This window comes from Ranitomeya variabilis, chromosome 1 (assembly GCF_051348905.1).
Source record: "Ranitomeya variabilis isolate aRanVar5 chromosome 1, aRanVar5.hap1, whole genome shotgun sequence".
Classification (NCBI taxonomy): domain Eukaryota; kingdom Metazoa; phylum Chordata; class Amphibia; order Anura; family Dendrobatidae; genus Ranitomeya; species Ranitomeya variabilis.
Genome location: NC_135232.1, coordinates 573,082,069 through 573,095,102, shown reverse-complemented (window position 1 = coordinate 573,095,102; position 13,034 = coordinate 573,082,069). Strand labels below are relative to the sequence as shown.

At 42.3% G+C, this 13,034-nt stretch overlaps 1 protein-coding gene across 1 annotated transcript in view; it reads left to right on the top strand.

The window, feature by feature from the left end:
• The window catches only part of LOC143805410 (C-reactive protein-like), a 46,838-nt gene extending 35,095 nt beyond the window's left edge, over positions 1-11,743 (top strand). The window contains exon 3 of the mRNA XM_077284763.1: positions 11,006-11,743. Coding sequence (XP_077140878.1) covers positions 11,006-11,661 — 656 coding nt within the window. The 3' untranslated portion in view covers positions 11,662-11,743. The remainder of the gene's footprint in view (positions 1-11,005) is intronic.
• Positions 11,744-13,034: the final 1,291 nt, after the last annotated feature.

Genomic DNA, 13,034 nt, shown 5'->3' with positions numbered 1-13,034 from the left:
TTTTGGAAACAAATTTTTTTTTTGCTAGGAAGTTATAAGGGTTAAAATTTGACCAGTGATTTCTCATTTTTACAACAAAATTTACAAAACCATTTATTTTAGGGACCACCTCACATTTGAAGTCATTTTGAGGGTTCTATATGGCTGAAAATTCCCAAAAGTGACACCATTCTAAAAACTGCACCCCTCAAGGTGCTCAAAACCACATTCAAGAAGTTTATTAACCCTTCAGGTGTTTCACAGCAGCAGAAGCAACATGGAAGTAAAAAATGAACATTTAACTTTTTAGTCACAAAAATGATATTTTAGCAACAATTTTTTTATTTTCCCAAGGGTAAAAGGAGAAACTGGACCACGAACTTTGTTGTCCAATTTGTCCTGAGTACGCTGATACCTCATATGTGGAGGTAAACCACTGTTTGGGCGCACAGCAGGGCTCGGAAGGGAAGGAGCGCCATTTGACTTTTTGAATGAAAAATTGGCTCCAATCTTTAGCAGACACCATGTCGCGTTTGGGGAGCCCCCGTGTGCCTAAACATTGGAGCTCCCCCACAAGTGACCCCATTTTGGAAACTAGACCCCCCAAGGAACTTATCTATATGCATAGTGAGCACTTTAAACCCCCAGGTGCTTCACAAATTGATCCGTAAAAATGAAAAAGTACCTTTTTTTCACAAAAAAATTATTTTAGCCTCAATTTTTTTCATTTTCACATGGGCAACAGGATAAAATGGATCCTAAAATTTGTTGGACAATTTCTCATGAGTATACCGATACCTCACATGTGGGGGTAAACCACTGTTTGGGCACATGGTAAGGCTCGGAAGGGAAGGAGCGCCATTTGACTTTTAGAATGAAAAATTATCTCCATCGCTAGCGGACACCATGTCACGTTTGGAGAGCCCCTGTGTGCCTAAACATTGGAGCTCCCCCACAAGTGACCCCATTTTGGAAACTAGACCCCCCAAGGAACTTATGTAGAAGCATAGTGAGCACTTTAAACCCTCAGGTGCTTCACAAATTGATCCGTAAAAATGAAAAAGTACTTTCTTTTCACACAAAATTTCCTTTAGCCTCCATTTTTTCATTTTCACATGGGCATCAGGATAAAATGGATCCTAAAATTTGTTGGGCAATTTCTCCTGAGTACGCCGATACCTCATATGTGGGGGTAAACCACTGTTTGGGTGCACGGCAAGGCTCGGAAGGGGAGGCGCGCCATTTGACTTTTTGAATGGAAAATTAGCTCCAATCGTTAGCGGACACCATGTCGCGTTTGGAGAGCCCCTGTGTGCCTAAACATTGGAGCTCCCTACAAGTGACCCCATTTTGGAAACTAGACCCCCCAAGGAACTTATCTAGATGCATAGTGAGCACTTAAAACACCCAGGTGCTTCACAGAAGTTTACAACGCAGAGCCGTGAAAATAAAAAATAATTTTTCTTTCCTCAAAAATTATTTTTGGCCTGGAATTTTTTATTTTCCCAAGGGTAATAGGAGAAATTGGACTCCAAATGTTGTTTTCCAGTTTGTCCTGAGTACGATGATACCCTATATGTTGGGGGTAAACCACTGTTTGGGCGCACGGCAGGGCTCGGAAGGGAAGGCACGCCATTTGGCTTTTTGAATGGAAAATTAGCTCCAATCATTAGCGGACACCATGTCGCGTTTGGAGAGCCCCTGTGTGCCTAAGCATTGGAGCTCCCCCACAAGTGACCCCATTTTGGAAACTAGACCTCCCAAGGAACTAATCTAGATGTGTGGTGAGCACTTTGAACCCCCAAGTGCTTCACAGAAGTTTATAGCGCAGAGCCGTGAAAAAAATAAATGTGTTTCCTTTCTTCAAAAATATTTTTTTAGCCCAGAATTTTTTAATTTTCCCAAGGGTAACAGGAGAAATTTGACCCCAAGAGTTGTTGTCCAGTTTCTCCTGAGTATGCTGATACCCCATATGTGGGGGTAAACCACTGTTTGGGCAGATGCCGGGGCTCGGAAGGGAAGTAGTGACGTTTTGGAATGCAGACTTTGATGGAATGGTCTGCAGGCATCATGTTACGTTTGCAGAGCCCCTGATGTGCCTAAACAGTAGAAACCCCCCATAAGTGACCCCATTTTGGAAACTAGACCCCCCAAAGAACTTATCTAGATGTGTGGTGAGCACGTTCAACCCCCAAGTGCTTCATAGAAGTTTACAAAGCAGAGCCGTGAAAATAAAAAAATCATTTTTCTTTCCTCAAAAAAGATGTTTTAGCAAGCAATTTTTTATTTTCACAAGGGTAACTGGAGAAATTGGACCACAAAAGTTGTTTCCCAGTTTGTTGTGAGTATGCTGATACCCCACATGTGGGGGTAAACCACTTTTTGGGCGCACGTCAGGGCTCGGAAGGGAAGCAGTGACATTTGAAATGCAGACTTTGATGGAATGGTCTGCGGGCGTCACGTTGCATTTGCAGAGCCCCTGATGTGCCTAAACAGTAGAAACACCCCAAAAGTGACCCCATTTTGTAAACTAGACCCCCCAAGGAACTTATCTAGATGTGTGGTGAGCACTTTGAACCCCCAAGTGCTTCACAGAAGTTTATAACGCATTTATAACGTGAAAATAAAAAATAATTGTTCTTTCCTCAAAAATTATGTTTTAGCAAGTAATTTTTTATTTTTGCAAGGGTAACAGGGGAAATTGGACCCCAAGATTTGTTGCCCAGTTTGTCCTGAGTACGCTGGTACCCCATATGTGGGGGTAAACCACTGGGTGCACGTCGGGGCTTGGAAGGGAGGGAGCACCATTTGACTTTTTGAACGCAAGATTGGCTGGAATCAATGGTGGTGCCATGTTGCGTTTGGAGACCCCTGATGTGCCCAAACAGTGGAAACCCCTCAATTCTAACTTCAACACTAACCCCAACACACCCCTAACCCTAATCCCAACTGTAGCCCTAACCCTAATCACAACCCTAACCCCAACACACCCCTAACCACAACCCTAACCCCAACACACCCGTAACCCTAATCCCAACCCTAAACCTAATCCTAACCCTAATCCCAACCCTAACCCTAATCCCAACCCTAACCACAACTGTAACCCCAACACACTCCTAACCCTATCCGTAACCCTAACCACAAGCCTAATCCTAACCCTATTTCCAACCCTAGCCCTAATTCCAACCCTAACTCTAATTCCAACCCTAACCCTAAGGCTATGTGCCCACGTTGCGGATTCGTGTGAGATTTTTCCGCACGATTTTTGAAAAATCTGCAGGTAAAAGGCACTGCATTTTACCTGCAGATTTACAGCGGATTTCCAGTGTTTTTTTGTGCGGATTTCACCTGCGGATTCCTATTGAGGAACAGGTATAAAACTCTGCGGAATCCGCACAAAGAATTGACATGCTGTGGTAAATACAACGCAGCGTTTTCGCACGGAATTTTCCGCACCATGGGCACAGCGGATTTGGTTTTCCATAGGTGTACATGGTACTGTAAACCTGATGGAAAACTGCTACAAATTTGCAGCGGCCAATCTTCTGCGGATCCGCGGCCAATCCGCTGCGGATCCGCGGCCAATCCGCTGCGGATCCGCGGCCAATCCGCTGCGGATCCACAGCCAAATTCGCACTGTGTGCACATGCCCTAACCCTAACCCTACCCCTAACCCTACCCCTAACCCTAACCCTACCCCTAGTTCTAACCCTAACCCTAGTGGAAAAAGAAAAAAAAATATTTTCTTTTTTTTATTATTGTCCCTACCTATGGGGGTGATAAAGGGGGGGTCATTTACTATTTTTTTTATTTTGATCACTGTGATAGGTTTTATCACAGTGATCAAATTATACCTGTAACGAATCTGCCGGCCGGCAGATTCGGCGGGCGCACTGGGCATGCGCCCGCCATTTTGGAAGATGGCGGCGCCTATGGAGAAGACGTATGGACACCGGGAGCCTCGGTAAGAATAAGGGGGTGGAGATCGGGGCACGGGGGGGTGGCATAGGAGCACAGGGGGAGCGGACAGGAGGACGGGGGAACGGAGCACAAGACGGAGGGGAGCGGACCACAGATCAGTGGCTTGGGGGGGGGGCGATCGGTGGGGTGGGGTGGGGTCACATCAGTGTTTCCAGCCATGGCCGATGATATTGCAGCATCGGCCATGGCTGGATTGTAATATTTCACCAGTTTTTTAGGTGAAATATTACAAATCGCTCTGATTGGCAGTTTCACTTTCAACAACCAATCAGAGCGATCGTAGCCACTGGGGGCTGAAGTACCACTCCCCCTGTCCCTGCAGATCGGGTGAAATTGGAGTTAACTTTCACCCGCTCTGCAGGGACACGATCATTCCATGACGCCACATAGGCGTCATGGGTCGGATTGGCACAGGTTTTCATGACGCCTACGTGGCCTCATGGGTCGGGAAGGGGTTAACCTTTGTATGTTAACATATACAAAATTATACGCACTCACACTATTCAATCAAACTATTCCTTGAATTTTTTTAGTTTGCAATAAAATTGCCTTGTATTGCAAGTATTAGCCTTTTTTAAAGCCGTATCTGAACCTTAGTGTTAAAAACATGGCAAATGAAATTGCCAAATACTACTGTAAATAATTGTGCAAAGAGGGAACCATCATACCATTAAAAATAAACAAGTGGATTTTCATGGGCCCATCCATTATGTGGGTTCCAAGGCCTAATGGGGTGCATATGAGTGACTATGCAGCAGGGCTGGTCTTGCTGCCAATGTGTAAAACAAAGGAGTATGGAGCACAAAATGTATATTGTGAAGTGGATTTTTATTGGCCCATCCAGTATGTGGGTTCCAAGGACTAATGGGGTGCAAATGACTATGCAGCAGGGCTTGCCTTGCTCTCAATGTGTAAAACAAAGGAGTACGGGAGTAAAAAATCCATATTGTCAAGTGGATGTCCATGGGCCCATCCAGTATGTGGGTTCCAAGGCCTAATTTAGTGCATATGACTGACTATGCAGCAAGGCTGGCCTTGCTGCCAATGTGTAAAACAAAGGAGTACGGAGTACAAAATGCATATTGTGAAGTGGATTTTCATGGTCCCATCCAGTCTGTGGGTTCCAAGGAGTAATGGGGTGCATATGACTATGCAGTAGGGCTGGCCTTGCTGCCGATGTGTAAAACAAAGGAGTAAGGGAGTACAAAATACATATTGTGAAGTGGATTTTCATGGGCCCATCCAGTATGAGGGTTCCAAGGAGTAATGGGGTGCATATGACTATGCAGTAGGGCAGGCCTTGCTGCCGATGTGTAAAGCAAAGGAGTATGGGACTACAAAATGCATATTGTGAAGTGGATTTTCATGGACCCATCCTGTATGTGGGTTCTAAGTCTTATTGGGGTGCATATTAATTGGTAGCATGGCAGTGAATTCAATGCAACACTTATTGTAGGAGTCCCCCCTGGACATCTTATGACAGGGGTATTGTGGTGCGTCGTAATTCTTCCAGCCCATCCACTCACAGCATAGACTACAACAGCTTAGGAGACCCACTGTTTAATAATGGCCCTTTACGAAGATTAATGCCGCCTGATGCATCAGTAAAAATAGGCTCTGTGACTTTAAGAGTCCCACCTTCATAAATGAAACAAGATGGGCCAGCTAGAGGTGTTAAATGATACAATGACATTTCCCAGTGAATGCATTTGTAGTGGTTGAAAGCAATGTTAAAGTAGAAAAACGCTTCAAAAACGCTGCGTCTGAACTAAGCTTAAGTGGGGGAGGAAATTTTCAGTCTGGGGTAAAATATTTGGCCTTACAGGCAAGTCATGAACCTGCAAAGGATGTACCTTGACATATTTCTCAGCAAAATCCATTTTGGTTTCATTTTAATGTGTTTTTTGTGCCACCGGAAAAAATGGCATGAATCTCGGAAAAAAATGATTAAAGCTGTGAACTAGAAGTTAGGAATGCTTCCAGGGGTGATCCCCATGATGTCCCTGTGTTATTTAAGCAGTGTTTCCATCATTTTCAGACATTTTTAGACCTTAAAAGGACCCCTGGGGGGGATCGCAGTAAAAATACTCAGGTCTCCCATAGACTTACATTGGGCTCGTTGTTCTGGCCGAGTACCCGAGTATTCCAATCTGCTCGACCCGAGCAACGAGCACCCAAGCATTTTAGGGCTCGCTCATCACTATTCATATCCAGATGCCTTTCCCAAGACCCTCGCATGAAACACATTTTGTCCACTGTGAAATACTGGCTGTGCATCTTTCTTAACCCACGGTACAAGGAGAAATTTGCTTTTCTAATGTCGGAGGCAGACGTGCCATTATCAGCGCATGCATGCTAGAGGGCCGTAGTGGAAGACTTACTCAAAGGATCACCCTGAGAAAACAATGGAGAAGGAGGTGCCAGCTCTTTTCGCCCACAAGGATTACATGTTAGGGCCACAAACACCAGGTGCAACCCAGGGGAGTTGTCCACCAACTGGACCATTTTCATGAGACTGTCCCATCAGCAAAGGCTATCTGTGGGTGGTGTAGCTATGACGAGGAGGAAGAGGTTGACCAAGATGGTGAAGGACTACTATTACCCTTTAACTATTGGTTGTGCAAGCTGCACACTTGGGCCGACCTCTACTTGTATGCCTTGGAGGTGCTGCCATGCCCTGCTGTGACTGTGTTTTCTGAGTGAGTTTTTAGTTCTGCAGGTGCATTCATAACCGATAGGCGCACACCTGTCAAAGGAAAATGCAAACATGCTGACTCTTCTAAAATTGAACAAGGGCTGGATTTCCTCCAACTTTGTAAGCCCTATGGATGACAGCAACTTATGTAAATGCAGGACAAAAGTTTTTGTTTGAAAACTGTCTTAGGACTTGTGCACATGCTGCAGATTCCATTGCGGAATTTTCCACAGCGGATTTGATAATTCCGCAGTGCAAAACCGCTGCGGTTTTTACTGCGGATTTATCGCGGTTTCTATTGCGGTTTCCTCTGCAGATTTCTATTGGAGCAGGTGTAAACCCGCAGCGGAATCCGCACAAAGAATTGACATGCTGCAAAATATAAACCGCTGCGTTTCCACGCATTTTTTTCTGTTTTTTCCGTAGCATGTGCACTGCGGATTTTGTTTCCCACAGGTTTACATTGTACTGTCAAATCATGGGAAACCGCTGCGGACCCGCAGCTGCGGAAACGCTGCAGTTCCGCAGCAAAATCCGCAGCGTGTGCACATACCCTTAACGTCCATCCCTTACCATCTAAAACCATTTTGTTCAGGAAATCATCTCCTCATCCTCTTCCTCCTGCTTCTGCAACAATTACTTAATATTCATTTATGTATACCCCACATGGGTACTGTTTTGTACTTTTTGAAACCTTTGCACATTGTGCAATGGGGAAACTAGTACTCTTTACCTCTACATCTTGTAATAACTGCTAAATGTATTGTGATGTCTTATTCATGGACTCTTTCAGCTGGTCTGAGAGACCCCTTTGGCAAATTTTTTGAAACCTTTGCACCTTGTGCAATGGTGAAACTAATACTCTTTATCTCTACCTCTTGTAATAACTCCAAAAGTGTATTGGGATTTCCCCATCACGGCGTCTTTCAGTGTTTATGTTCCAAATCTCATGGGTAATTTTTTGAAAACTTTGCACCTTGTGCAATGGTGAAACTTGTACTCTCCATTTCTACCTCTTGTAATAACTGTTAAGTATATTGTGATGTCCCCATCACTGCATCTTTCAGCATGTATGATACAGACCCCTTGGGGTAATTTTTGGAAAACTTTGCACATTGTGCAATTGTGAAACTTGTACTCCATATCTCTACCTATAATAACTGATTAAAGTATTGTGAGGTCCCCATCACGGTCTGTTTCAGCGTGTATGATACAGACCCCTTGGGTAATTTTTGGAAACCTTTGTACATTGTGCAATTGTCAAATTTCTACTCTCAATATCTGTATATTCTATTATTATAATTTATTTATTGTGTTGCCCATCTCATGGTCTCTTTAATTGTGTATCTGGCAGCCTGATGTTGTTTTTTGGGTCTGCACTTGGACATTTTAGAACATGAATGCATTAATATGCTCCACACAATTCTTCAGGTTTCAGCCTTACACAAAACAACAATATGAGTAAAGAAACATGCTCTCTCTCTCTCTCTCTCTCTCTCTCTCTCTCTATATATATATATATATATATGCTGCTAGTTTGAAAATCTTACCCACATAAACCTTTATAATGGGAAATGCGACATAATACCTCTGTTAGCATACATATGCAGCACCCCAGTAGGTGGGCGGAACACCTGGGTACAAAATCTGTGTCTGATGGGGAAACCACTGGCCCTTCCGCTGTTTTACGTCATTCCCACTCTTCTGTTCAGGAAAGATGCGCTGAGGCCTCCTGTCCACAACCTGCAGTTGCCCAGACACAACAGTCAGCAACCATGTCCAGTCCGTTGTCCCATCACAGCGTTCAACTGTTCCTTGTGAGCATGTATGTCTGTTCACAAATTGCTATTTATATAGGGTATACATATTCATTAGCAATGTACATTGTCTGGTGCTTGACAAAGACTATTGCTGACTTTTCCAGGCTTCTAAATTAGACTTGTGTCTCTTTATTGAACTGTCGTTTCCCTTACATTTTCTAAATTTGGGTCCTTACAAATAAATGGTGGTGTGGTATTGGCCAGTTTATGTACATTTTAAGCACGTCTAAAAGACTAGGTAAATATGCTCCACATACCTATTCAGGCAGCAGCCTTACACATATTGGAACATGGTCATTGCCACGCTAAGGCCTTTACCTGAGCTTTGCAGCACTGCCTGTCACCTGAGTAACAAACTCCACAGACCTCGACATTCTCTGGGACATATCCTGCAATTACTCCATTGTTGCTCAAAACCGTGAAAAAGATACATTCATGTGGTTGGGTAGTTTCTAGAAGAATGCGTAGGCATGTGCAGATTGGTCAATGGCTCTCCTGTCTCTTTCCCTTGAGGAGGCTGTTTCTAAGTAAAATGAGGCTTGTACATGTTCCTGACATGGGTTTCAGGCCCAACAGACTGAGAACAATACAGGCCCTCGCTTGCATACACTATGTTCAGAATTTGGTGCCTGGTCGAATCCAATTTACTGACATTGATCATACAGCTCACTAAACTCCTGTATTATATTCACCTTACAGTGGCTTCACCTGCTATGACAGTGGTTCCATTGGGATCCAGTAGCAAAAATTAACTGTGGACCTTACAAAACACAGGTGTCACAGCATCTGGTGGCCCTCTGAAAATTAAAAGCGAGGGACGCATAATGACATGGCAGTGGGCATGGTGGTGGTGGTGGCGAGCAAAGCCCAAAATTCAAATGGTCATGTTTGAAATGGCATTGTAAACTATTTGGCATGAGGGAGGGACCTCCCGTATGTAGGAGTGAGAGGTCTCCCAAATGTATGATACAGTGCCACCTGAGGGCCCTTCCCAAACTCAGGTTTTATGGCACCTGCAGGCACTCTGCAAATTGTAATAGAGGGCCGCATAATGACATGACTGTGAACATGGTGGTAGTGACGGGCGATGCCCAAAATTTGAATGGGCATGTTTGAAATGGCATTGTAAAGGTATGGGGAATATGTATGCCACTATCTTGCTAACTATTTGGCATGAGGGAGGGACCTCCCAAATGTAGGAGTGAGAGCCCTCACAAATGTTAATGGAAAAACTAAAGCCAAAATGCACTCTGTGAACATATGCTAAAGGGGAAGTATAATTTTTTATTTTTATTTTTATTTAGCGTTATATACATGTAATTGTGAAGGAAAAAATGCTTCTTATCATTTTTCCCTGTAAAAAAATGTTTTGGTTTGGTAGGTCTTTTTAGAAATTTGTAAAACCGGTGCAATAGTCTGACAACATTATTCCCAGAAACCATATGTGAGTCAGAAATTCATGAAGACATCTTTTCCTTGCTGTTCCCATTTAGTTTTAGCTCTTTCCCATCCATTTCATTTTTTTTCTCAGGCCCCCAGACCTGTTTGTTGGGTCCAGCAGAAAAATATTCGGCTTTCCTATTGACTTGCATTGGATTCGTTATTTGGGACGAATACACGGATATTAGAAATTATTCATGCCGATTTTAACAAATCCAAATATTTCACTATTCGATCATCACTAATTATGATTAAATGGTGGCGCAACAGTCACACCCCGTATTACTGGCATCATGGCTCTCATCACTTAGTGGCAGTATCAGTATGTTACCAATTGATTGGCTAAGGAGGTCACATGACAGGTGAGGACTAACTCTACAACTAGGAAAAGAAGAGATCAGTAAAGATTACTTTACTACTTTATCAATTCTGATGCCCTTTTATCTTTCTTTTCAGAAAATAGATAACCATTTTAAAGAATAATTAAACTTTCATATTTGTTTATATTTTTTTCCATGATGGAAAGTTTTGAAACAATGCAAATTTCTTTATTAGAGAATGTGTCTTCTTTCCTATTAAAAATGAATGTAAGTGGCTTACAGACCCCTTCTTTTCCCATTCCATTGCCTGCTTTCAGCCGCATTGATATCCGGCCATAGTCATTTGGAGTACTGATGATGGCAGTGATGGGTCAGCAGCACTTGTCTCCTCCTCTGAGTGTTGACTTTATCAGAACATTCTCAATCAGCAGCTTCTCCCCGGAGATAGTGATACACAGGTGCTGAGCTGAAACTCTCACTGCCATCATCTGTACCCCAAAGGATATGATATAATAATAATTCAGCTAAAGTAGGCACATCGACTGGGGAAAATCTAGGGTTTTGAAGCCACTTACATGCAATTTAACTTTGAGAAATAAAGACAAATCACAAATAATCTAATTTGCAATGTTTCAGAACTTTCCATGCTGGACAAAAGTATTAAAATAAATTAATAAACGTTTAGTTACTATTTAAGAGATACATATCTTGCATTTATAAATCTTTCATTATATTATTTATGCTGTTGGATTTTTTTTATGTTATTTTAGACTTGGGAAACAAAGTCTTCCTCTTCCCTGGAGAATCTTCAACTTCATACGTGGTCTTAAAGCCAGAAGTAAAAGCGCCTCTACAGAAGCTGTCTGTTTGCCTGAGGTCCTACACTGAGCTTTCCCGCAGTTACAGCCTTTTTTCTCTGGCCATGGCTCGTTCCAACCAAGATAATGCATTTCTCATTTTTCCTGAACCACCTTATTTTAGTTATGTCTATGTGAATCAGGAAGAACACAAAATCAAGACAGATCTAGATGTTCTAGACTGGAAACATACATGTGTGACTTGGGACTCAACAACTGGAGTCATTCAGCTTTGGGTCAATGGTAAACTATATCCTCGAAGAGTGTCCCAAAAAGGGTTTTCATACACACCAGAGATGAAAATAATTCTTGCACAGGACCAGGACTCATTTGGTGGTGGGTTTGACTCAAAACAAAGCTTTATAGGTGAGATTAGTGATGTCCATATGTGGGATTATGTGCTGACACCAGAAAACATTCAAAAGGTTGTCGCCGATGATTACACTGGAAATGTTATTAACTGGAGATCTTTAAATTTTGAAATTAAGGGAAATGTTTTGATCGAACCAAAACTTCAATGTAAATCCTGGGGCTACACCGCATCCCTTTATACTCAATGTTTCAGCTGATCAAATGTCTAAATGAGAGATGCTTATAATAACATTTTATGACAATGTGGTCTGCAATATGGAATAAATTACCTACTATTAATTTGACTGACTTTTTGTAATTAACTGTCTCGTGTATACAAAAGGAACAACACTATTTTTCACCATTTTATGTGCTGTAGTTTTCATCAAATTTCTCCTCTAAAAGCTCTACCAGCAATAATGCAGTATATAATAATCCAGTATTACAGGAGATTATCATTTGAGGACAAGGTGTCTCGTGCTTCCTAGTCCACACACACCTCCCCCCCACAATGATTAGCAGCATTTTGCCCATATACATTGATCATAGAATGCAGCCAATCCATGGTGTGGGTGGGGTTATACAAAGCTCGGCATTCAGAGAATTGATAGACTGACAGCAGAGTAAACTGTGTTTCTATGAAAATCCAGTGTTACTGTAATTACCAGTCGTAATATCAGTAATATCAGTACTATTCTCTAAGCAAGTAAGCTTGTAGGTGTTGATTAGCTGCCATAACTTCTCCCATACAGAGTTCCATAAGACTTTGTGAGATATTTCTGGTCTTTTAATTGTCTATGGTACAGGCTAAAGAACACAATTTACAGCAATACTGATCAATGTGGCCGTGAAATTAGAACTAGGTTGAGATAAAACACTTAATAGAAAACAGGAACATTATCTGTTTGTCTCTGTCTCTCACTTTGCTTCACGCTCTTTCTTCCTTCCCCTCTTCATAGACTTCTATAGGCAGCTGCTAGCTCATCTCTTAGTGAAATGGCAATCTGACCTATTTTAATCAATGCTGATTTTAGTTTTATTTGATGGTAAAGGGTGAATTTAGGAAGTAGTAGTGCTCTAGGTAGAGTTAGTAGCATATTTCTTATATTAACTTGTACTATCGCATTAATAATAATAATAATAATAATAATCTTTATTTATAAAGCACCAACATATTCTGCAGTGTTTTACAGTTTAACAGTTTCAAACACAACAGTCAAACGTAAAAACGTTACCAATAAAACAATAATTAGAGCAAAATAAAACGACCCTGCTCATGAGAGCTTACAATCCACAATGAGGTGGGGGAGATACAAAGTACAGGTGTGTATTTACAAGGATGGTCCAGCCATCTTGAGGGAGTGGGGGATAGATAGAGATAGTGAATGGGCTACACACACACACACACACCCTTACACATAAAATGACTTTGATTAGGAAACGTGATAGGCTGTGTTTTGAGGGAGTGCCTAAAACTGTGCAAGTTGTGGCTGGTCCTAATTTCTGGGGTAGAGCATTCCAGAGGATTGGCACAATGTGGGAAAAGTCATGGAGTCGAGAGTGGGAGGTACGGATTAATGCAGAGATTAGT